A 25,075-nucleotide genomic window follows, 5' to 3' on the forward strand; every position below is an offset into this window, starting at 1 on the left:
GGCCGGCTGTCCGAACATTCTGTGCAGGGACTCCATGATCTCACGGGCGGTGAGCATGGGCTTATGCTTCTTGGCCAAGACTTGCCATGATATATGCTTAGACATTTTCATTTTCCTATACCCAACGCTTATATGCCTCCAAACATTTCGCGCGGAATTTTGAGTTGGTACTGGAGGACATTCATCCACTAGGACAAATATTAGATCATTGATGATCAGAACTTTGTTAATCTTAATTTTCTAGGTGATGTAATTATCACCTGTTAACTTATCGACGACAAGCATGTTTAACATAGTAGAAGTCATTTTGATAATTTGCCGAAACATACAATTTATTTATATTAGTATTCATGCATTACCTAGTTAGAAAAACAAATGAAATTTAGCAAAATAAATTCATGCACCCTATGTGACATCTATTTTGCAATGATGTTTTAGTGAGGCAGAGTAAAAACCACCGTAGGATGATCAAGTACCCTTTACTGAAATAAGACCGTATCAACCAATATACAAAACAACTCCTTTTACTTATAAATATCAGTCACCATTGTTCGATCCAAAAATTGTTAACTAGCTTAACATTTTCTTGTAAGTGTAACCCCTCATTTTAGATTTTAGAATTTTGCCCCAATGAGCGATTGGGGAAAAAACTAAAGCAACCCTATCCATTTCTGGAGTTTAAGTAAATAGTCATGCAAATTCCATTTGTAGAAGGACAAAAGCAAAGTTGTCTTGAGGTCGAGCATGAAAATTTACTAGAAACTAATGAAAGAGACTGTAGGATGAGTTGACACACGTCCCGCTCCCACTTACTATAAACACTTTCTCCATTCACCTTGGTATTAACCTATACAAACAAAACCCATAGGGGACACAAGCAAAGGTGCTTTAATGCTAAGTATAGATCTCACTGTATGAACTATGAGGGAGAAACATGAAGTATCATAAACCCCATTTTCCACCCACTGAGTGTTTTACCTAGGGTTAATTTGACTTAGAGAAATACGACTAATTATTTTTACTAAGTGATTGTTCAAATTTGGCCAAGAGTAACACTTATTTTGGGTAGTTAAACAATTTTGATTAATATTCATTAAACACTTTAACAAATTTTAATCAACAATTGCATGCTTGTAGCAAATCTATCTAATTCACCTTCCAGGTCAGTTCCCAGGTAGGGGTGTTCCGTTTCCATCAACTTAAATACCCCAGTCTAGACAGAACTAGCCTTAGACAAAGGTCCCTTACAGAATGTTTGCTATAAATTTAATCTTTTAATTAAAACTAATTTAATCCTATTAAACTGATTAAAAGCTTAAACTAATTTCTAATCTCATTAGACATATAATGATCTTAGGTCTATATGAATCATATTTTAAAACTATTTTAAAAATGATTTTAACCTCAGTTTGCATGCAATTTTGAATTATTGATTTTAATTTCTAATTTCATTTAATTATAACGATTATAAAAAAAATTAAACAAATTTAAAACATACATTACATTGAATGATATACTTAATAAAATTATAACATTTATAAAATTATCTAAAGTAATGTCATGCTTCATGCAATTCCCTTTTCATTACTTAACATACATAACTATTATATACAAAAGTAACAAAATAATAAAATAACATTCATACATACATCCAACTATATACTATAACTCTTATAATATAAATGATGCATAACAATGTTATTATGCATGAAAACATATATTAAAACACTTATATTATATGATGCATGAGCATGCTATAAAAATAAATCATGCAGCTATATATATAATATTTATAATATAAATGATGCATGAGTAATGCATAATCTATGGTGAGATTTTACTATATGACTTACATTATGACATATATAATTAAAATTAAACCATACATCAAATGCAATTTAAACAACAATTTTTAGATCGGAATTAGACTCCTAAGCCATTAATTAAATTAATATAACTTTTATATTAATTCAATTAATAGAAAAACTAACTATTACATCAAATAATCGCTTAACCATTTCAAAATAGGTGAACCGGACCTTGAACCACACGAACTGGACCACCTAAAAACCCGAACCGCTCGCGAATTGGACCATTGATCCGGCAACCTTCATGAACTATTCGACCTAGCATTGCAACGTGATGGAAAAATTTTTCGTCTACCCTTCGTAGCGTTACAACGCTAAAGCACTACGTTGTAATGCTATTGTACAATCGCCTACTGTATAGTCACAAATTGCTTCACTTCTCTTCTCCAATTTGGGCCTCAATTTCACCAGAAAATCGGCAAGAACAACACGAATAACTCAAGTTTATGAATTACAGACTGGATAACAAGAAATTATGCCCAAAATACTGGGACCAGATAAATCAAACTTATAAAGAAAGCAGTAAATCGAAAGCTTAATCCCAAAAACATACAAAATTACTTAAATAAACATTCATCCATTCATCAACATGAACATAACAGAATGTTACCCACCATAACTGTAAATTAATTCTAGAAAAAACAAAATTGGGAACAAGAACGCCGCTTTGATATCAATTAAAAGAACCATGAGATCTATTGCGGAAGCGGATCCTTCCCAATTTCAAAATTATATAGAATTAAAAATACAGAGAAATTGATTATGCATTTTACAGAATTTATAGCATACTAAAGAATTAACATAAAGAAAAGGATCTGGATCACTTACTCTTGAAGAATCAAAGTCTTCACGTATTCCCTCCCAAATGCTCACGAACTCTTCGTTTTGGAAATTGATCTCCAAAAATTGCAGTAATCCAATTTGGCCACCACCACAAGTGAACCTCTTGTATTCTCTTTAGGGATTTAAGAATTAGCAGGAGTATGTGGGCTCTACTATGATTTTGGGAAGGGGGATAGAAGATTTTTTAGAGAAAAAAAAATCTTATGGGAAATCACTGAGAGAGCTTCAAAACATTCAAAGTCAGGGGAGGAAGATGATGATCCAAAAACAAACCAACCCCATTCCACGTACAAAATGAGTTGAGATAAAATAAGGGAGGGAATTATAACTCCCTCAGTAAAATTCAAAAAACTAAACTAAAACCATTTCAATTTAATATATATGTATATATATATATATATATATATATGCACAATATCACTTTTATTATATATTTATCTATATGTTATATCAAATATAACATATAATCTATAGTTTTTATATTGTATAAAATACAATATACCCTATAGTTTAATTTCTCTCAATATTTTGTGGTATTTAATATAAATCATATTTATACTAAATTTGATTATATGAATCCTCCATATAATTAGTATTTGAATCATATCAAAACTTAATTTCTCTAAAATTAAAAACTTTATATATAATGTATCCATTATTTATTTAATTATATCACATGTAATTTTATTTTAATTAATTTATTACTTATTAATTTAAATTAAAATTAATTCAAATATAATTAATTTAAATTAATTATATCATATATAATTAATCTCATCAATTAATGTGAAAAATTCAAGTTAATCCAAAATTATTTCTTAATAATCCCAGTTGAGCTACAGAGGGGACCCTATGGACTTGTAGATTGAAGCTTCATTGGTACTTGAATAATTAATTAAACTCCTTTAATTAAATTACTCAACATCTATTAACTGTTGGTCACTCCACTAAAGATCGATAGCTGCATTCTTTGCACTAAAAATATATTTCTGTATCATTAGATATAACCAGTCAACAGTGCGATGATCATTCACAAATTGCTCAGAAGTATAGAGGGGCCAAAATTACCGTTTTGCCCCTATAGTTACATCTAACTCCTTAAATACCATTGATTCCTCTAATGAACAATAAGTCATAGTCCAACTATGACCATACTTCTTTTGGCCTAAGAGAGGGTGTGGTGTTACATTGTTCAATCCTCGAAATCAACGCTTAAGAGAGCAATTTATCTACTTGTCCCGACATTAAGGAATGAGTGAATTCCATCTTGTATAGTTGTGTTCCCAGCTCCCTAATCAGACGAATCTCGAAAATGGTAAGCTTATTGAGTCGGCGATCTGACCACTCTCACCTATACAGATCAAAGGACCGCCTTCATAGGTAGGAGTTCACAACTTAGGATTCAGGTCATGTCACCTATGGTCATCCTGGTGAAATATAAGTCTATATTATTAACGGTGTTATATAACGAGACTATTCATTTTGTGGTGCAATCTTATACAAACCCCTTTGTATAGAATACCCCGGCTCATATGTCTGTACATGAATGATCAGGATCATATCATTTGTAGCACTTTACAAAATATGTAATATCTACAAAGCGGATCGTATTCGTAGTGTCACTAAGATAAGATACCCAATCTTATCCACAGAGGTTATCACTTAAACATGATCCACCTATATGTCTCTACATGCATGTTTAAGCTACATAATCTCATATGTTAGTTTATTGGTTTTATAGGTTAATGCTACTAAATGTCGAATAAAATATCTCAAGTTTTATTAAATAAATAAATTGTTTGTACATTACAATTACATACTACAGGATCCACGAGATTTAGGGCATCAACCCCAACAATATGTGGATGATATCTTATTCATTGGGAATTTTGTAGGTTTACTAACTGATATAAAGAAATGGCTAGCTACTCAATTTCAAATGAAAGATTTAGGTGAAACACAATTTGTTCTAAGGATCCAAATTATTAGGGATCATAAGAACAAAACACTAGCCTTGTCTCATGCATCATATACCGAAAAAAATGCATGTTAAATATTAAATGTAGAATTCCGAGAAAGGATTATTACCTTTCAAGCATGGAACTATCTTGTCTAAGGAACAATGTTCTAAGACACCTCAAGAGGTTGAGGAAATGGGATGGATTACCTATGTATCTGTAGTGGGTAGCCTGATGTATGTCATGTTGTGTATGAGGCTGGACATTTGCTATGTAGTAGAAATAGTCTGTAGATATCAATCTAATCCTGGATTTGATCATTAGACTATGGTTAAGACCATTCTCAAGTATCTTAGGAGAACAAGAAACTATATGCTTGTATATAGCATTAAGGATTTGATCCTTATAGGATATACTCACTCTGATTTTCAAACTTATAAGGATTCTAGGAAATCCACATCAGCATCTTATCAAAGAAGCTATAGTATGGCGTAGCATCAAGCTAAGTTGTATGCTGACTTTATCGTAGAGGTAGAGTACGTAGCTGTTTGTGAAGCCAAAAAGCTATCTGGCTAAGGAAGTTTCTGATAGACTTGGAAGTAGTTCCAAACATGTCAATGCCCATCATCCTTTATTGTGATAATAATGGTGTTGTGGCAAATTCCAAGGAGCCCCGAAGCCACAAACAAGGAAAGCACATCAAGTGTAAGTATCATCTCATTCGGGAGATTGTGCAATGGGGAGATTGAAGGAACTCTTAAACAAGAGTATCCATGAGGGGAAGCGGATCTTTCCGATTTCATTGTGACAGAATTACCACACATACATTCTAACAAATAGATATGCATTGTAACACTAATTACTGGCATGCTTTAAAAAATAAAATACAAAAGACCGAGAGAAATGTACCAGTTGAAGACTTTCTTCAATAAAACTCAGTCTAGTGGAAGCGAACTCCTCTACGCTCTTTATCGTCTAGCAAATAGTCGCCTAACAGCACCACAGTTGTCTACACGATTGGCAGCGCATGAACCAACAGAAACCAGGGACGACACCATCACTCGAAGCCCTTGGTATTCTCGGAGTGAGAATCCAAAGGGTGGACTTTGATGGAATTGGTAGAGGGGAAGAGGAAAAGCGATCATGTTGAACGAACAAGTAAGTGGGAGATAGTAGAAGACTATCGTATAGTCGGGTACTTAGGAAAAGGTACACGATCATGTAGGTGTAGCTAAGCAATCGTCTATCAAATGGTAAGCGATCATTTAGGTCTGCTTGGCGCGTTAAGCGATTGTGTAGCAAAATTAAGCGATCGTTTAGAAATCGCAGGCGATCGTTTAGTACGTGGGTGTGCGATCGTTTAAGAAGACAGACACTATCGTATAGGCTCTCAATGCTATGCGATCCTTTAGATTCATACCGTGAGCGATTTTTCTTGCATTTCTTACAAAATGAAAACAATTTTCATTTTATTCTTCAGTTACAAGAACTGAATTCGAACTTCCCTCTTTTGCACGATTCTGGAGAAATACTTGGCCAATTATCTCATAACCACCTAATTATTTAAATAATGAATATAATCATATTATATTCTTAACCTATAGTTTGATATCATATATCTACTATAGTGTTATCTCTTCTACTTGATATAAATCATATTTATATCCAATTTCCTTTAAAATAATGTATCTCATACATTTAGTCAACTATATCATATATAATTAACCAGTTCAATTATATCATATATAATCGAACTCCCTCTTGTCAATTTGAACATTTCAAACTGACCCAAAACTGATTCTCAACTTTATCCAAGCTACCAAGGGGACCTTATGGATCTATGGCTCGAAGCTCCAACGATACGTGAATAGCTGACTAAACCCTTTAGCCATGAGATCCATCATCCGTTAACTGCCAGGACTTCCACTAAAGACCAATAATTGAACTCTTCTTACCACAGATATATTTCTGTGTCCATCGAATATAACCAATCATGAGTACGATGACCCTTCACAGATGCTCGTAAGTATAGCTAGACCAATTACCGTTTTGCCCCTATAGTTACATCTCACTTCTTAAGTACCACTGATTCCTCTAATGCACAATACAACATAGTCTAACTATGATTGAACACCTCTCGGGCCAAGAGAAGGTGTGTGGTGCCACATCGTTCAAGCCCTGGAATAAGCCTTTAAGGGAGCTATCTATTTACCTACTCCTACTTCGGGGAAGGAGTGAATTACAATCTTGCTGATCCATTTACAAAGGTTCTTACTACTAAAGTATTTGAGGGTCACCTGGAGAGTCTAAGTCTACAAGATATGCATCATCTTATCTAGGGCAAGTGGGAGTATTATGGGATATAGAGTATGCCCTAGTTTATTGTATTGTATACTTTACTTCATATTGTATCTTGTAGTGTACATCTAATTCACTTTAGGACAAGTGGGAGATTGTTGAACTCAATGTCCTAAATATCGTGGATCTTATAGTTTGTAATTTGTAAATAAAAATTATTTATTAAATAAAATAAAAAGTATTTTATTCAACATTTAGACTGCATTAACTCAATCCAATAAATTAAGATCCAAGGTTATTGAATGTAGCTTGAACAGTACGTGGTAGACATACAAGTGGATTGGATCATGTTTAAGTAATAGACTAAAAGGTTTGCAGTATATGGATAAGGTTGAATACCTTATCCTGGTGATGTTGCGGATACGACTCACTTTATAATTGTTACAAGAGTTGTAAGAGTTACAAACGATATGATCCATATCGTTTATGTGGAGACATGTGAATGGGGGTATCCTGCATAAAGAGTTTATATAAGACCGGATCACAAAATGATTGGTTTCTCTTTATAAAGTCGTTACTTGAAGAGACTAATATTTCACTAGGATCATCATATGTCACTTGACCTAAATCTTGAGTGAGTTGTGAACTCTTGCCTATGAGGGCAATCCTTTTGTCTATATGGGTGAGAGTGGTTGAAACGCACACAAAATATATGTTATTTAGCCTAGATTTAGGATTGTTTTTAGTGTGTTTTTATTAGATTTGATGTGTTTACTAGTGATTTTTAGGATTTATGATTGAGAAGTGAATTATACTCAAAATAAGCCAAAAAAGACTAAACTAGGCTTAAAGAAGTTCAACCAAGCAATGGACCAAAGGGAGTGAAGAAAAGAGAGGAAAAATGCAATGAAACCAAGAATAGGGGAGCGTTGCAATGCTACAACATGAAGCGAGGTTTGATGCCAAAAGACAGTTGTTAGGTCTTTAAAAGATATATATTTTCTACGTTAATTCCCTAAAATTTTGTTGATTATTTGCTTTTAATGTTCATTTTATAGGTAAAATGGTCCTAGAGGCGATTATGATTCATTCTGAGAAGTTGGGCCAAAAAGGATAAAAAATGACCAAAGAAGTCAACAAAGTTGAAGAGAATCAAATAAATTACCAAAATGCCATCAAGCTCTAGCATCACAACCCTAAGAGAAGTGTCATGCAATGCTTGAAGACAAAAAGCACACTTTTGTTGCAAAATAGGGCAACGTTGCAACGCTCCAAATTTTGACGCGATTGTCCCCGCATGTGCCTCGCGCAACTCAGTGTCAAAGGCAGCATCACGCCTCAAGCTCAATGCTTATTGGCCTTTTTGAAACTTAGCGTTGCAACGTTAGCCTCAGTGTCGCGATGCTACCCTGCAAGCATAAATAGTTTTTCTTGTTGGGAAAGTCCTAAACTCGCAGTTCGTAAATATTGTTAACATATTTTATTTATCAAGAAAAGTATTATTGAGTATTTTATTCAATAAATTTATTGTGGATATTGCATTCTTTTATGAAAATCAAATAAACAAATCCATGGCTATAATATGAACACTATACTTTATGCGGTGATATAAAAGAGGATCAAGTTTTAGTATATAGCCAAAATGGTCTATAAGTATATGGATGAGATTGAGTACCTCATCCTAGTGACACTATTAGATGCGGCACATTTTGTATACTGATACAAATGATGTGATCCAAACACCATTCATGTGGAGACATGTGAGTGGAGGCATCATGTGCAATGAGTTTGCATAAGCTCGGACCTCGAAATAGTCACTTTTCTTTATAACAACCATTTACTGTTAAAATTGACTATTTCAAATTGAATGTCCTAGGGTAACTTGATCTTAATCCTCAGCTGACTTTGAACTCCTGTTTATTCGAGATTATCTTTTGATCTGCATAGGTGAGAGTAGCCCAACAACACTGCTCAATAAGCCTCCCATTTTGGGGATAAGACCGGATAGAAAGTTGGGGACATAACTTTGCAATATGGAATTCTCTCCTACCCCACATAGGGTTAGCAGATAGGTTGTTCTCTTAAGTATTGATGCCTAGTCTTAAACAATGGGGCCTACCTTCTCATAATGAGAGGGTTATGATTTATAAGTTGGACTATAAATCAATTGTTCAATAGAGGATCGGTGGGAGCTTAAGGAGCAAGATATATTTACAGGGGTAAAACGGTAATCTTTGACCCAACTGTAAGTACGAAGTAAGAACGACCTGTGAAGGATCGACTTACCGATTATGGTTAAAATGAACATAAATATATCCAGAGTGAGGAGAGTATAACTATCGAGCTATAGTGGAATGTCTTGGTAGTTAACGAATAATGATTAATTCGATTTAAAGAGTTTAACCAATTAATTACAAATTGTTGGAGCTCATGATCTGTAGGTTCATAAGGTCCCTCTACTAGCTCGTAAATTAGATTAGTAAATTGAGTAAATTTGATAAGATTTGAAATTAGGGTTTAGAATTTGAAATGTTTAAATTCCTTTAGAGTTTCTATTAATTGTATTCGATACAATTGAAATGTTTAATTTTATCGTAATTAAACAAAATTAAAGAGTTCAAAATATTTAAATATTGATTTAAATATTAGATGAGGTGTAATATTTTATTTAATATTTGATATTAAATTTAATTAATTAAATGAGTTTAATTAATTATCCAATTTTAAATTCAAATTTTTGAAATTGTTTAAAATTAGAATTTTGATGAATTAAATTTGAATTTATTGAAATTCAAAATTACAAAATTAAAGTTAATTTTTCTTAAATCATATTTTAATTGAATTAAATTAATCAAATTGTATAAAATTAAAATTGTTTTTATATTTGAAAATCCTACTCGAATTTCCACCTCATGCCATTTTAATTTCAATGGAAATTGAAGTGACATCAGATATGTTGAGTTAATTGCATGAAATTCATGTATATATTGATGTTTTAAGCTTCAATTCATTGATTCATGCAAGCTTATCAACTCTAGAAATTCTACAAAAACCATTCCATTCAAACCCTTTTCAATCTTATCAAAAACCAGCTCAATTTAATGTTTTCACCACACAATCCTTGCAAGAGAATAGTAGTGAAGATATTTGTGTGGTCTACTTGAAGATTGAAGCATCAATTCGTAGAACTCAACTGGATTTAAAGGGGGTTCATCAAAGGTATTGTGTTCAACAAACCCTCTTGTGAAATTGTTTTTCAAAAGCATGTTTTAAACTCAAATTAAGTATCATTAGAGTGCTTATTGATTATAATTTTTCCGCTGCATGTTAGTTTACTCTATCATTTCTTTCATTTTTTCAAGAGGGGAAGCACGATTTCAATGGAGATTGGAATTTCTCTCTTTATCAAAGTCTCTATGGTAATTTTATTTCCTACTTAGGTTAGATTTTGATTTCTTTTTGGATTGTAATCAACAATTTGTAATTCTTTATGAATTTATTTACGAATTTGTGAAGTAATCGAATCTTGTTTATATTTCAAGTGTTCTTGCAATTCTTTTGAGTTTTCTACTTGTCTTTATTATTTGCAATATGATTTGAGCATTCTTGAATCTGTTTTTAATTCTTGAAACATGTTGAATGGTTTATATCTCAAACATGTTTAGCCTAGATACTTAGTTTTGTCACAATCATGATTGAATGCGTTACTTTTAATGTGTTCGATAGAATGTCTAGCCAAGATCTACAAGAGACATTAGTAATCGTGTGTTTAATGGCTATCCTAGGATGCACTAATTACTAGATTTGAAGAAAATTCGGTTAATTGAGTAAGCTATCTTGACAATTAATCGGTGCAATTAAATCTTAGAATTTAATGCGCGTATTTTCTCTTCTATATGGCTGCTATCAAATCCAATAGAGGTAGAAACATGTAGATTGATTAGGGATAGGGCTATCCAACCTTAATCAATTATTAGAACGCTCTCTTGACTAGGTTATTGCTAGTTGTCTGCTTTTGTAGAGACTAATTTAATCTAATTAATTAGGTACTTACGAGGTTAATTCGATTGTGAATTAAAATTGTAGAATTCAATGATAGTAATTGCATCGAACGTCTAACTTGGACTAGAAGCAAGATTGTTCTAAACCTGTTTACAAATATCTGTTTATTTGTTTATATTTATCCATTGTCTCTTGATTTTTAGCATGTTTCTAGTTTCATCAAAGCCCCCATTTTATAGCTTTTATAATCAAACTTAGTTAAGGAAAATATTAAACAAGTCTTCTCTATGGATCAACCTCTTACTTCCACTTTAACTACGAGATAGTTTAGATTGTTGTTTGAGCTTTACAAATATTGTTTGTTTTGGGTTAGGTAGAACGAGCGACACTTACTTATTGATTGGCCATTGATATTTGTTAGGTTGAATGTTTAATTGAGAGATTGAATATTTTCTTGGATTTATACCATTAAATTGTTATTAATCTATCACGATCATAGTTAGGTCAATAGTGAAAGTTGTTAATAACAATTTCTAATGTCTTGTTTCTTAATTTGATTTCATGAGATTAATTATCAATTAAGTTGCATGAGAATAGGTCATTTTTTAGAGAAAGTAATCTTGAATTAAGTTTCTAGACTTAGGCATAATGTTTATACATGATTACAAGAATTGGCTAGAATAGATCTAATGAAGTAATTAATGGATTCAATAACCTAGAACGCCTTTATTTTCAAATTTTTGCACGTTCTTCTTACTGTCTTTTATTTTACAAAACCACAAATTCAACTCGATTCCAATTCCTTAGCTAAGATTGACACAATTCTGAGATAGCTAAACAATAACTTGTAAATTTGATCCCTAAGGATGATACTTGACTTTACAAGTCGTTTTAACATTATAACTTGACCACGTACATTTGCGTGCAATACGAAATATTCACATCAAATTTTTTATGTCATTTCCAGGGATCAAAATAACGATTTTTGTTTAATATTTTAAGAGCTGGAGATATTCTAGGCTAGGGGTTATTTTTGTTTTAATTTTGTCTGGGATTTTCTCTTATGCATGCCCCGTGATAAGGACACTCCTCTTTTGCCTCTTGATCCTGAGATTGAACGTACTTTGAGAAGAAATTGTAGAAATAAGCAAGGCCTAGCAGAAGAGATTGTCGAGGAATGAGAGAAGGTAATTAGGGATTAATTTCAAACATCTCTTCCTATTGCTCAACCCGAAATTGTAGAATAAGCACCAATTAATGCAAAAAACTTTGAGTTAAGATTAAATATTTTCTTGAAATTTTAGAAACAGTTAAGATTAATGGAGTTACAAATGATGCAATTAGACTAAGACTGTTTCCTTTTTCTTTACAAGATAGGGCTAAGAACTGGCTTGAGGCCATGCTGTCGGAAAGCATTACTACTTGGGAGGAGCTAGCTCAAGCATTTTTTAATAAGTATTTTCCTCCTACCAAGTCTTCTAAATTGAGTTCTGAAAGTGTTTCTTTCTTTCAACAACCGAATGAACAATTATTTAAATGTTGGAAGATGTATAAAGATCTTTTGAGTAGATGCTCACAATATAGATACCCAAGTTGGTTGCAAATACAATTTTCTATGATGGATTGAATGGTAGCACTAAATGCATTCTAGATGCCACGGATGGAGGGCCCTTTTTCTAAAAAACTGCCATAGAAACTCACAATATTCTTAAGGATATGACCATTACAAGCTATAATTGGCTAAGTGATAGAGTCTTTACTAACAAAGTAGCAAGACTTTATGAGGTTGATGAGGTAAGTGCTATTAAAGCTCAATTGACCACAATTACTAATGCTTTGAATAAATTGACTACAGGTTGTCAAGCATAGAATTCAATGTCCATAGACTCTCTAGCAGCTAAAGCATAAAAAAACTTAACAAATTTGGGATTCACAAGATAGTAAGACGATTAATTATGTGGATAGGGGACACTATAGAGGCCAACAACAAGTTCCCACACACCACTATCCAGGTTTGAGACATCATGAAAATTTTTCATATGCAAATAATAAGAATGTTGTGGCTCTTCCAAGTTTTACCCAAATTGAAAAAAACCCATCCTTGGAGGATTTGGTGATGAACCTTGTCAAGGTAATTCAAGAGCAAACATCTACTTTAAGAATTCAATTAATGTTATCTTGAGGACCATACAAAACTATGATAAATCCATTCAGAATTTGGAGATGGAAATGAGTCAAGTGGCTTCTGTTGTGCAAACCTTGCAAAAAGGTAAATTTCCTAGTTATCTTGAGAAAAATCCTAGGGAAGAGTGCAAAGCAATCAACACTTAGAAGTGGAAAAAAATTAAACAAGCCTCTAGTTGATGATGATGATGAACCAATTCAAAAGGAGGATGAATCCACTTTTGTCGATGAGCTTACAAAGGAGAAGCTTGTAGAAAAGTGTGAGGCAAAAACATCGTGTACTAACTCTTTACCTTTTGTTCCTAATTCTATTCCATATCCTCAAACTTTCAGAAAAAAGAATGAAGAATCACAGTTTTCTAGATTTTAGAAGTATTTAAAAAGTTTTATATTAATATACCTTTTGCTGAAGCTTTAAAAAAGATGCCAAAATATGCTAAATTCATGAAAGATGTCTTGTCTTGGAAAAACAAGTTTGGTAAACATGAGATAATAGCTTTGAATGAAGAGCCTAGTTTGGTGATACTAAATAAATTGCCTCCAAATTTGAAAGATCCAGGGAGTTTTTCTTTACCTTGTCAATTAGGCGATAGTATGATTAATAAAACTTTGTGTGATCTTGGAGCTTCAATTAATTTAATGCCTATGTCTATTTTTAGGAAGCTCAACATTGGAGAGTGAAACCAACATCAGTTTCCTTGCATTTAGCTGATCGATCATATGTTCATCCTTATGGTATTGTAGAGGATGTGTTGGTTAAGGTAGACAAGTTCAAATTTCCTGCAGATTTTATGGTGTTTTATATGAAAGAAGATGCCGACATTCTAATAAATCTTGGAAGACAATTCTTACCTACCAGTAGGACTCTCAATGATGTGCAAGATGGAAAGCTAACATTAAGATTCAATGATGAAAAGGTAAAATTTAATCTTTGCAAAACTCTTAAGCATGCAGATATTAAGCCTCAAGAGACTTGTAAGTTTATTCATACTTTCCATTCTCCTAATAAATGCTCTTTGAATGATAATTCTTCTTCTTTGAATGGTGAGTCTTCTTCTAAGGTAGTTGATAAAGATGATGGAGTGGGTAGTGAATGAAATTCTAATTTGAATAAAATTTAAAGGTATTAATTATATTAATATGGTTAATATAAATTATAATGTATATTGATATATTATAATATATAGTTAACTATAAATATGATTTATAATTTGTTAAAAATAGGGTTATTAACCTAGGGGCATTTATGTAATTATGTAGACCCCTAGGGTTTTCTACTGTCTATTTATACAGTGTGTCCCTGTATTCAGTGTATTAGATTTAAAAAGAATAAGAAAAGTCTTTATATCGTGGTTTTTCTCTCTGTACTAGGGTTTCCACGTAAGCTTGTTGTTCCTCTCTTTTCTATTCTTTATTTTTAACATGGTATCAGAGCTAGGTGCTGAAACCCTAGCTGTTATGGAAAAGAATCAACCCCAATCTTCTTCTGCTGATGGGTCTTCGAGTTTTGACATGAAAATGGCTATCCGAACAGCTGTAAAAGAATGTTTTCAGGATGCCCTATCGGAGTTACTTTCTGCTGTCCAGTTGCAATCATCGGAAAGTCGCCATCAGTGGGAGCCATCACATCAGATTACACCGATTTGGTCTCTCCACACAGAAACGAGCCGAATTCGGGAATCGCAGGTGGATCGTTCGGTTGTGATTGGAGCATGCTGAGAAGAGCAGATGACTTACGATCGAAGCCATCACGATCAGGGTAGAATCGACAGCCTCGAATGCAAAGAGCAAGCTGGCTACGAAGAACAGACGACCTACGATTGAAGCCATCACGATCAAGGCAGAATCGACAGCCTCGGATGCGAAGAGCAGGCTTATCGGTTTGATCTGAGCAGGGTTGGTACTGGTCTGGAGCAAACTGGGCCGTTCCGGGTTGAACCAGGGTTGACCGGTGATGGGCAGACCCAATTTTTTTATTTTCGCTCCGACCTGATGGTATTTGTGCCAGCCGATCTTTCCTCCTTCACAGCCCGACCCGATGGTTCTTCTACATTCACAGGTCGAGGTTTTGCACTAGCCAATCGTTCTTCCTTCACAGCCCGACCCGATGGTCCTTCCACGTTCAATGCTCGAAGTCTTGAACAGTCTGGCCGACCAACACCTGTTCCAACCACTTGTAGTTCAACCCGTTACCCAGACAATGTGAGACCAACGGTTGGCTTACCTACAACAGCAGATTTCTGATTTGGATACAATGTTCGGTGCAAATCTCCAATCGGTTTATTCAGAAAATTCGATAAACTCATTTGTGCCTAATGTTTCCTACTTATCTGGTTCGATGGATAATTCTGCAGGATTTATCGTAGGGGAAAAATTAAATGGCCAGAACTATTTCTCCTGATCCAAATCAATCCGAATGGCCTTGGAAGGGCATCACAAAGTTTGGATATTTGACAGGGGAAAATCCAAAGTCGCCCTAGGTGATCACCAAAGAAATGAATTTGGAAAGGAAGAAGATTCGTTGTTATAGTCTGTTTTAGTGAATAGTATGGAACCCAGATAGAAAGACCACTACTATATGTTGCAACAGCCAAGGATATCTGGAAGGCAGCGCAAGATCGAATACCTCTCGGTATATACACTCCACAAACGAGTCCATGAATGCAAACAAAGGTCCATGATGTTACTTCTTATTTTTAACAAACTGTGAATGCTGTGGCAGGAGATTGACTTGTGTAGAGAGATTGTCTGGAATTGTCCACAGGATGGGGCCCAATTATTGAAGATTGAGGAAAGCTGATCGTGTTTATGTGTTTTTAGCTGGATTAAACCCAAAATTTGATGGTGTTCGTAGTCGAATATTGGGCCAGCGCCCGACTCCTTCACTTAGAGAAGTTTGTTCTGAGAATATGGCTGAGGAAGAGGATCAGTCATGTGCCATGAATAATACCATTCCTACTACTGATGTAGCCGCCTTCGTCGCCAAGTCGTCCGGTATTTATGGTGATAAAAAACCTCCACTTGTTTGTGAACATTGTAATAAGCTTTGGCATACAAAGGACCAATGTTGGAAATTACACGGGAAGCTCCCAAACAGCAGACGACGACAGTCTCATGAAAAATCTAATACTAGTCGTGCCCTGGTAAGTGACTCAGTAGATGAACAAACTCCGAAGCAATCTTCTAGTGACAATAAACACAGCTTGAGTACGGTTGGAGTGAGTGCAATTGCATAGTCAGGTAATTTCCCTTCTTTTGGCCTGATTAGTATAAATGGTAAAAAAAACCATGGATTGTGGATTCAGGAGCCACTGATCATCTTACGAGTTCCTCAGAGTTATTTATATCATATAATCCAAGTGCTGGTAATGAGCATATTCGAATTGCAGACGAGTCTTTTGCCCCTGTTGCGAGAAAGGGCAATATCTCTCCGTTTAATGGTTTAATCCTACGTGATACCTTACATGTACCTAAAATATCGTATAATTTGTTATCTGTCAGTAAAATAACAAGAGATTTGAAGTGTAAGGCGATTTTCTCACCAGATTCCGTTTTGTTTCAAGATCTAAAATCGGGGATGATGATTGGCACTGCCCGGCACGATAGGGGACTATACTTCCTTTCTGACGAAGCGACCTCTAGGAATGATCACTAAACTGGGTTTATATCTTTAAATTTCTCTGTTTCTGAACATGATGTTATGTTATGGCATTTTCGCTTAGGACATCCGAATTTTCAATATATGATGTATTTATTTCCTCATTTATTTTGTAATGCTAGTACTTCTTCTTTTAATTGTGATGTGTGTATTCGTGCCAAGCAACATCGTGTTTCTTTCCGTTCTCAACCTTACAAACCCTCGAGTCCATTTTCTCTTGTTCATAGTGATGTATAGGGTCCCTCATCGGTTACTACTTCCACTGAAAAATGGTGGTTTGTCACATTTATAGATGATCACACCCATCTCACCTAGATTTTTCTTCTTATTGATAAATATGAAGTGTCCTCTGTTTTCCAACAGTTTTACACTACTTTCGAAACTCAATTTAAAACAAAGATTGAGATCTTAAGAAGTGATAATGGGTGAGAATTTTTTAATGCCTCATTCAGGGATTTTTCTTGTTTCTAAAGGTATTGTCCACCAGAGCTCATGTGCTTACACTCCGCAACAAAATGGAGTAGATGCAGTTCTCACTACTACTCACCTCATTAATCGGATGTCCTCTTGTATCCTTAATCTTCATACTCCTTTAGAATTGTTTAAAGAGTCCTTTCCAACTACTCGATTGATTTCTGATGTTTCTCTTCGGGTTTTTAGTTGTGTTGCTTTTGTTCACTCCCATGGTCCAAACTGCACGAAATTTACTCCTCGTGCTCAGAAGTGTGTCTTTTTTGGATATCCACTCCATCAACGTGGATATAAATGCTATCATCCGTTGTCTCGAAAATACTATATTTCCATGGATGTCACCTTTCTCGAGGATCAGTCGTTCTTCCCTGTTAGTCATCTTCAGGGGGATAACATAAATAAAGAGACTAGCTGGTCATCTTATGCTATTCCTTTAGAGTCTGCGTCCATTCAAACCTTGTCTAACCCTAGTCCTGAGCATGATAGTCTGGTCTTTCCTACCAATCAAGTTCCTTGGAAAACTTACTACAGGAAGAATCTCAGAAAGGAAGCAGTGTCACCTGTTGAACTAGAACTGTTGGCTCCAGTACAGGAGTTAGACCCACCATTAGGTCCAGGTACGTATATTCCTAATGATATTGATATATGTATGGAGACTGATGAAGGCAGGCAAGACAAGGGGAAGGTAGCAGTAATACTAAAAGAGTGATAGAAGGGAAAACTGTAGAGGATGAAATGATTGAAGCTGCAGAGAATGAAATGATCCTTGCTAATGATGATGTGGAATTATTGAAGTTGCTGATACATAGATAGTCAATCATGGTGAAGAGCCTGGAGAGGTGAAAGAACGTGATGCATCACTTGATCTTCCTATAGCCTTGAGGAAAGGTACTCGTTCATGTACTAAATACCCTATGCATAGTTATATGACGTATAGTAATCTGACATCCGAATTCAAGGCATTTACTACTAGCTTGGACACTGAGGTGGTTCCAGATAACATAAGTGTTGCAATGAAAAAACTAGAATGGCAGTCTCCTGTTATGGAAGAAATAAGAGCTCTGGAAAAGAATAGAACCTGGGAACTGGTGACTTTGCCTGAAGGGCATAAGACAGTTGGATGTAAATGGGTGTTTACTATAAAGTACAAGTCAGGTGGGACAATTGACTGGTAAAAGGCTAGACTCATTGCAAGAGGCTTTACTCAAACCTATGGAGTAGATTATTCTGAAACTTTTTCACCTGTGGCTAAACTTAACACGATCTGAGTGCTTTTGTCAGTTGCTGTGAATAAAGATTGACCTCTACACCAACTTGATGTTAAAAATGCATTTTTGAATAGGGAACTTGAGGAGGAAGTCTATATGAGTCCCCTTCCTGGTTCGAGAGTCAATTAAAAAAATAAGGTATGTAGATTGAGGAAGTCACTATACGAATTGAAACAGTCTCTAAGGGCCTGGTTTGACAGGTTCACAACGTTTGTGAAAGCACAGGGGTATGTTCAAGGGCATTCCGATCACACTCTTTTTATAAAAATATCAACATTCGGAAAGATAGCTGTTCTTATTGTCTACGTTGATGACATTGTTTTATCTGAGGATGATGATGTAGAGGTCACGAGGCTAAAAACAGAGATGGCCAGAGAGGTTGAAATTAAAGACCTCGGGAAGGTAAGATACTTTTTGGGAATGGAAGTGGCTCGCTCAAAAGAGGGTATATCAGTTTCTCAACGATAATATACTCTGGACTTGCTAAAAGAAATAGGTATGACTGAGTGTAAACCTGTTGATACACCAGTAGAATACAATGCGAAACTCGGTAATAAGAATGATAGAATTCCTGTTAATAAAGAAAGGTATCAGCGGTTAGTTGGGAAGTTAATATACTTATCTCACACAAGACCAGATATTTCTTATGCAGTAAGTGCTGTGAGTCAGTTTATGCAAGCTCTTTGTGAGGATCATATGACAACAGTTAAACATATTCTTTGGTATCTAAAAGGAACTTCTGGTAAAGGCCTAATGTTCAGGAAAACTGATAAACGATCTGTTGAAGGCTACACTAATTCTGACTGGGCAGGGTCTGTTGTTGATAGAAAATCGATATCTGGGTCTTGTACGTTTATCTGGGGAAATCTAGTCACTTGGAGAAGTAAGAAACAAGGAGTTGTTGCTAGAAGTAGTGCTGAGGCTGAGTATCGGGCCATGAGTCTAGGGATTTGTGAAGAAATCTGGTTGAAGAAAGTATTATCAGATCTCCAGCAAGATAATGAGCTTCCAATTAAATTGTTTTTTGATAATAAAGCTGCTATCAGTATTGCAAACAACCCAGTTCAACATGACAGAACTAAATATGTAGAGATAGACAGACACTACATTAAGGAGAGGTTGGATAGTGGAAACATATGCATCCCTTATATTCCTTCAAACCAACAAGTTGCTGATGTACTTACAAAAGGGTTACTAAGACAAAATTTTAATTATTGTGTAAGCAAGTTGAGCCTTGTCGATATCTATGCTCCAACTTGAGGAAGAGTGTTGAAAATAGGGTTATTAACTTAGGGGCATTTATGTAATTGTGTAGACCCATAGCATTTTCTACTGTCTATTTATACATTGTGTCATTGTGTATTCAGTGTATCAAATTTAAAAAAAAAATAAGAAAAGTCTTTATATCGTGGTTTTTCTCCCTGTACTAGGGTTTCCACGTAACCTTGTTGTTCCTCTTTTCCCTATTCTTTATTTTTAACATAATTAAACTATATAATATGTTAGAGATAAATATTTGAATGAGATTCAAATATTATTTATATGAATAAGATCCATATAAATACTATAGGTTAAAATTCAATGTGAATACGATTCATATCAAAACTATAGGTTATAAGAGAGAGTTTCATTTTAATATGATTAGGACGTATATTATATGGTTTATTAACTAGTTAATTAACCATGTTATAAATAATATATTACTAATATATTAATTAATATAATATTATAGCTCCCCATTATAACGGAGTTATTTAGTATATGTGTGAGGGAGTTATTGTAATCCTCTCTCCCCTCTCTTTTTCTTATCTGTGTTTTTTGAAAACATAGGGTGAAGAATACATAGATTTTTTTTCTCCATGAAAAACTCTCTCAAAAGAAAATTTACTCACATGTTCTCAATATTCTCATCCACTCTCCCAAAAACCAAGAAGGAGGCTGTATATCCTCAATTTCTTATTCCAGAGAATAACAAGGTGTCCGCATGGTAGTGTCTAGGAGTTTTTGGTTGTTGTGTTCGATCAAACAATATTTCGTGATCTGTGGAGAGGATTAATACGAAGATAGCTTTCTACAAAGGTAAGTAATTTTTCCCTTTTCCTCTTACACTTTGTAGAAGCATGCTTATTGACTAAACCTTTATCCTATGTTTTGTTATTTTTTCTCTGTATTTTAGTGTTTTCCAAATTGAATTCCAATTGCACAGTATTTATGCGCTCCCGCGAGGAACTTGATTCCTTCACATGTAACATGTGAGAAGTCTTTTGTAATAAATCTTTAATCTCATGGATCTGGTCATGGTATGTTTGGTGATGGGAAAAAAAAAAAAGAAAGATTCTTGGTAGAGGGCAACTTTAATACGCTGGACATCCCTCTCTCCAAGATGTCATGCTTATAGAAGGCCTTACCACAAATCTTATCAGTAACAATCAGTTAAGTGATTAAGGTCTTAAATGTTAATTTCTTGAAAGATAAATGTCCAATGATGAACAGTGAGAAATATTTCATCATGTTAGGTATGCGTTCTTTTAATAATAACTATTTGTGAATTCCTAATGTTGTTAATCATGTATATAACATCTCTAAACATAATGAAATTGTGTTCTTACACAAGAGTCTTGATCAAGTTAGTATCTGTTCAGTCAAGAAAATTGTTTTAGAAGAAGCTATATTAGGGATACCTCATCTTCATTCTGAAGATGGAGACATGTATGGTGATTGTTAGGCTGGAAAACAAATCGAATTTCTCACAAGAAACTTTCTAAATTACCATTGATTGTGTTCTCGAACTTCTTCATATGGACTTAATGGGTCCTACTCTGTTTGAAATTTTTGGAGGTAAAAAGTATACTTTTTGTGTGTGTTGAGGATTTCTCTCGATATACTTGGGATTGCTCTGTTAGGGACAAGTCAAAAGCTATTATGGTCTGTCAAACATTATGTTTGAAACTTCCAAAAGAGCAAAGACAAATAAATTTTCGAATAAGGAGTGATCATGGAGGAGTTTGAAAACTCCTTAATTTCAAAATTCTGTGCATTTGAAGGAATCCAACATGAATTGTCTTTCCAACAAAGTGGAATAGTCGAGTACAAGAATAGTACTCTTCAGGAGATGGCTCTTTATATGATGCAATGTACTAAAATTTTACCATATCACTTTTGGGTTGAAGCAATCAATAATGATTGTCATATTTCCAATTGCCTTGCTCTTGGACCCTGGTATGTGTGCCCAAATTATGAAATATGGAGGAGGATGAAAACTAACAATGTCAACTATTTCCAAGTATTTGGTAGCATACATTATATTTTTTATTGGTTGTCTTCAAGAAGAAAAATGGGCTCAAAGAAGTGATTATAGTATCTTTCTAAGATATTTTGTCAACAATCGCACACATCATCTATTTAAAGTTAAGCTTGCACTGTTTATAAAAAATTTAGAAGGAAAGTTAGTTACTGCTTAAATTTATATAGATGACATAGTTTTTCGACAGGTGTCTCAGAAGATGGTGGAACATCTTTTCAGACACATGTAAACTATATTTGAAATGAGTATGGTAAAAAAACTGTAAATAGATGAAAGTTAAAAGTGGTTACACTCAACCCTTATGGATGAATCAAATGCTAAAGAGGCATGATGTTCCATAAGATGTTATAACATTGTACTGTGACAATATGAGCACAATCAACATCTTAGAGAATTCTATTATCAAGGAAAGTCAAAATGGGCTAAGTTCGCTTTTATCATCAGACAAATTTTGATTGTGGTTCCGAAAAGTGCTAATGTTTTCAATTTTGTTGCGTATTCAACCTTTTATTCCCACAGTGAATACTTGTCAAGGTACTCACACTTCTAGAAGTAAAATGTTTAATATGAGGAAAATTATAAAGAAGAAGAAGGCTTTTCATGAAGAATGTTCCTTCTACGAGTGTCAATGCCTATGGTGTTTGAATATATTGGCTTTCATTCTCATTTGGTGGTGCCTTCGTTGTAAATCCTTTCATCAAAAAGAAAAGAATTGACCCTACAACAAATAAGAAAAATGAGAAGGAAATGCGTGATGTAAGGCGGATTATCCTAACAATGGAAGAACTCGTAGGCCATAGGACTAAGTTCATAAGGTATGTTTCTATGGATACTTTCAACAAGTCTTCTACCTTTTCTAAAGAACTTAAAGGCAATACATCTACTACTATATCTAATCTTCCTGTAGAGAAATCTAGAATTGGACTCCACTTGACTTGCATGCAATTACTAAAGAAACTAGAGTTGCAATTGCTGACTAAATTACTCACAATGTTGATAGTATTGTGATGAAGTTTGTGCATCCTATTGATATGTTGTACCTATTAAGGTTTTTGACCTTATTGCCCATGATGTTGATCATGTTGAGTTGTCTGATATTTTGATTACTGCCTATACTAAAACCATTGTTGATAATGTTGAACCGATTGTCTCCTCCGTTATTGGAAATACTACCCCCGTCAAAATTATTGCGTCAGTTGATGCTTTTCATATTTATGTCCCCACATAGCCTGTTATTAGTAGTATTGAGATTAATTATATGAATTATATTGATCCTGTTGTGCCCATTAAGTTTGTTGTTACTTTTATTGAAACTTTGATTAAACACATTGTGGCTGCTAGAGATAATTGTTGAGCCTTATGTGTCATGTGATGTCATTTGTAAATATTCAGATATTTAAAACGTCTAGATCAAAGTATAGAAAGTTTAAAATATTTCTAGATCTGACTGTTAACAACAATTGTTAAGACAGGTCAGACGCGTCTTACTCAAAAAGTTGAGAGTACCTCAATGTATTGGGAGGAAAGTGTGCTTACTAGCCGTTATTGAGAATACAATGTATCCCCATATAGTTTAATTAAAAGCCTATTGTATACTGACATGTTTATAATGATTCTCTCGGCTAAAGTGTTTGAGAATCACCTAGTAAGACTAGGAATACCAGATTAATAACCTGGGACAAGTGGGAGAAATATCGGGTATGAGATGCCCTAGTTTATTGTATTTCTCGATAAAACTCAAAAACTCAGTCTTATATATTGGATATATAAGTTACCACTAGAGTTTTAGTCCAAATGGGAGTTTGTTGGGTTTTATATCCTAAAACTCGTGGTTTATAAACAAAAGAACTTATTCTGAAAGTTCAATAAGGTGTTATTGAATATCTGTTTTGCTTATTAGAAATCCAATAAACCTAAAAGTCCCTTGACTATTAGATGAGTACTTGAACTTTATGTGGAGACATAAAAGTGGATCAGGTTCGAGTAAATAGTCAAATGATCTATAGTATATTAATAAGGTGGAGTACCTTATTCTGGTAACACTATTGGATGCGGCCTGCTCTGTAGCTGTTACAAAGAGTTGTAAAGTGCTACAAACGAAGTAATCCTAATTCGTTCATGTTGGAACATAAGAAGTGGGGGTGTCATTGTGCAAAAGGGTTTGTACAAGATTGGACCACGAAATCAGTCACTCTTACTTTATAACGATGTTTACTGTTTAAGACTGACTATTTCAAAGCGATGACCTAGGTAACTTGACCTTAATCCTGAGTTAACTATGAACTCCTGTTTATTTGGGATTATCCTTAGATTTTCATAGGTGAGGGTTAGCTCAACAGTGCCGATTCAATAACCTCCCATTTTAGAGGTAAGACCAGATAGATAGCTGGGGACATAGGGTGCAAGATGGAATTCACTCATACCCGCTTTTAGGGATAATAGAGAGGTTGTTCCCTTAAGTGCTGATTCTGGGTCTTGAACAAGAAGCCCCGCCCTCTCATTGGACCGAGAGAGACTCGGTTTTGTTGATTGGATCACAAAAAAAATTGTTCATTAGGGGATCAGTGAGACTTAAGAAATAAGAGGTAATTTCGGGGGTAAAACAAAGATTCGACTCAGCCGTTATTATGAACAATCTGTGAAGAGTTAAGTTACTGATCATGGTTATATCGAGTGGACATAATATATCTAGGGGAGTTCAACTATGGGCTTTAGTGAAGTGACCATTAGTTAACGAATGGGGGTTAGTTCGGTCTAATGAGTTTAGCCATTTAATCTTGGATCATTGGAGCCCATGATCTGTAGGCCCACGAGGTTCCTCTACTATCTCGAAAATGAATCAACTCTAGAGCAGCGTGATAATTTAATTTGAAATGTTCAAAGTAGAATTAAACAGAATTAGAGAATTTATATTTAAATATGATTTAAATATATGAAGATGGATTTGTGTAAAATTAATTTAATATTGAATATTAAATTAATTAGAATTATTTATTTTTAAAAATAATTATTTATTAATTTTATTAGAAAATTAATTTGTAAAATTAATAAATTTTGATTTTTAAATCAAATGTGATTTTAAAATCAAAATATGGATTTTGGAAATAGAAAAATTACACAAATGGAAAATTGGGATTTTCCAACTCCATCTTCAAGTAGCTCACAACCAACCCACCATCTTCAAGCTTCATTTACTTCAAACATGAGCTGCATCTCATGCA

At 34.3% G+C, this 25,075-nt stretch overlaps 1 protein-coding gene across 1 annotated transcript; it reads left to right on the forward strand.

The window, feature by feature from the left end:
• Positions 1-19,048: 19,048 nt before the first annotated feature.
• LOC120081010 (uncharacterized mitochondrial protein AtMg00810-like) lies at positions 19,049-23,082 on the forward strand. Its single transcript, XM_039035693.1, has 2 exons — positions 19,049-19,726; positions 22,903-23,082. Exons 1-2 carry the CDS (start codon positions 19,049-19,051, stop codon positions 23,080-23,082), a joined length of 858 nt encoding a protein of 285 aa, XP_038891621.1.
• The last annotated feature ends 1,993 nt before the right edge of the window (positions 23,083-25,075 follow it).

The sequence above is a fragment of the Benincasa hispida genome, chromosome 7 (assembly GCF_009727055.1).
Source record: "Benincasa hispida cultivar B227 chromosome 7, ASM972705v1, whole genome shotgun sequence".
Taxonomy (NCBI): domain Eukaryota; kingdom Viridiplantae; phylum Streptophyta; class Magnoliopsida; order Cucurbitales; family Cucurbitaceae; genus Benincasa; species Benincasa hispida.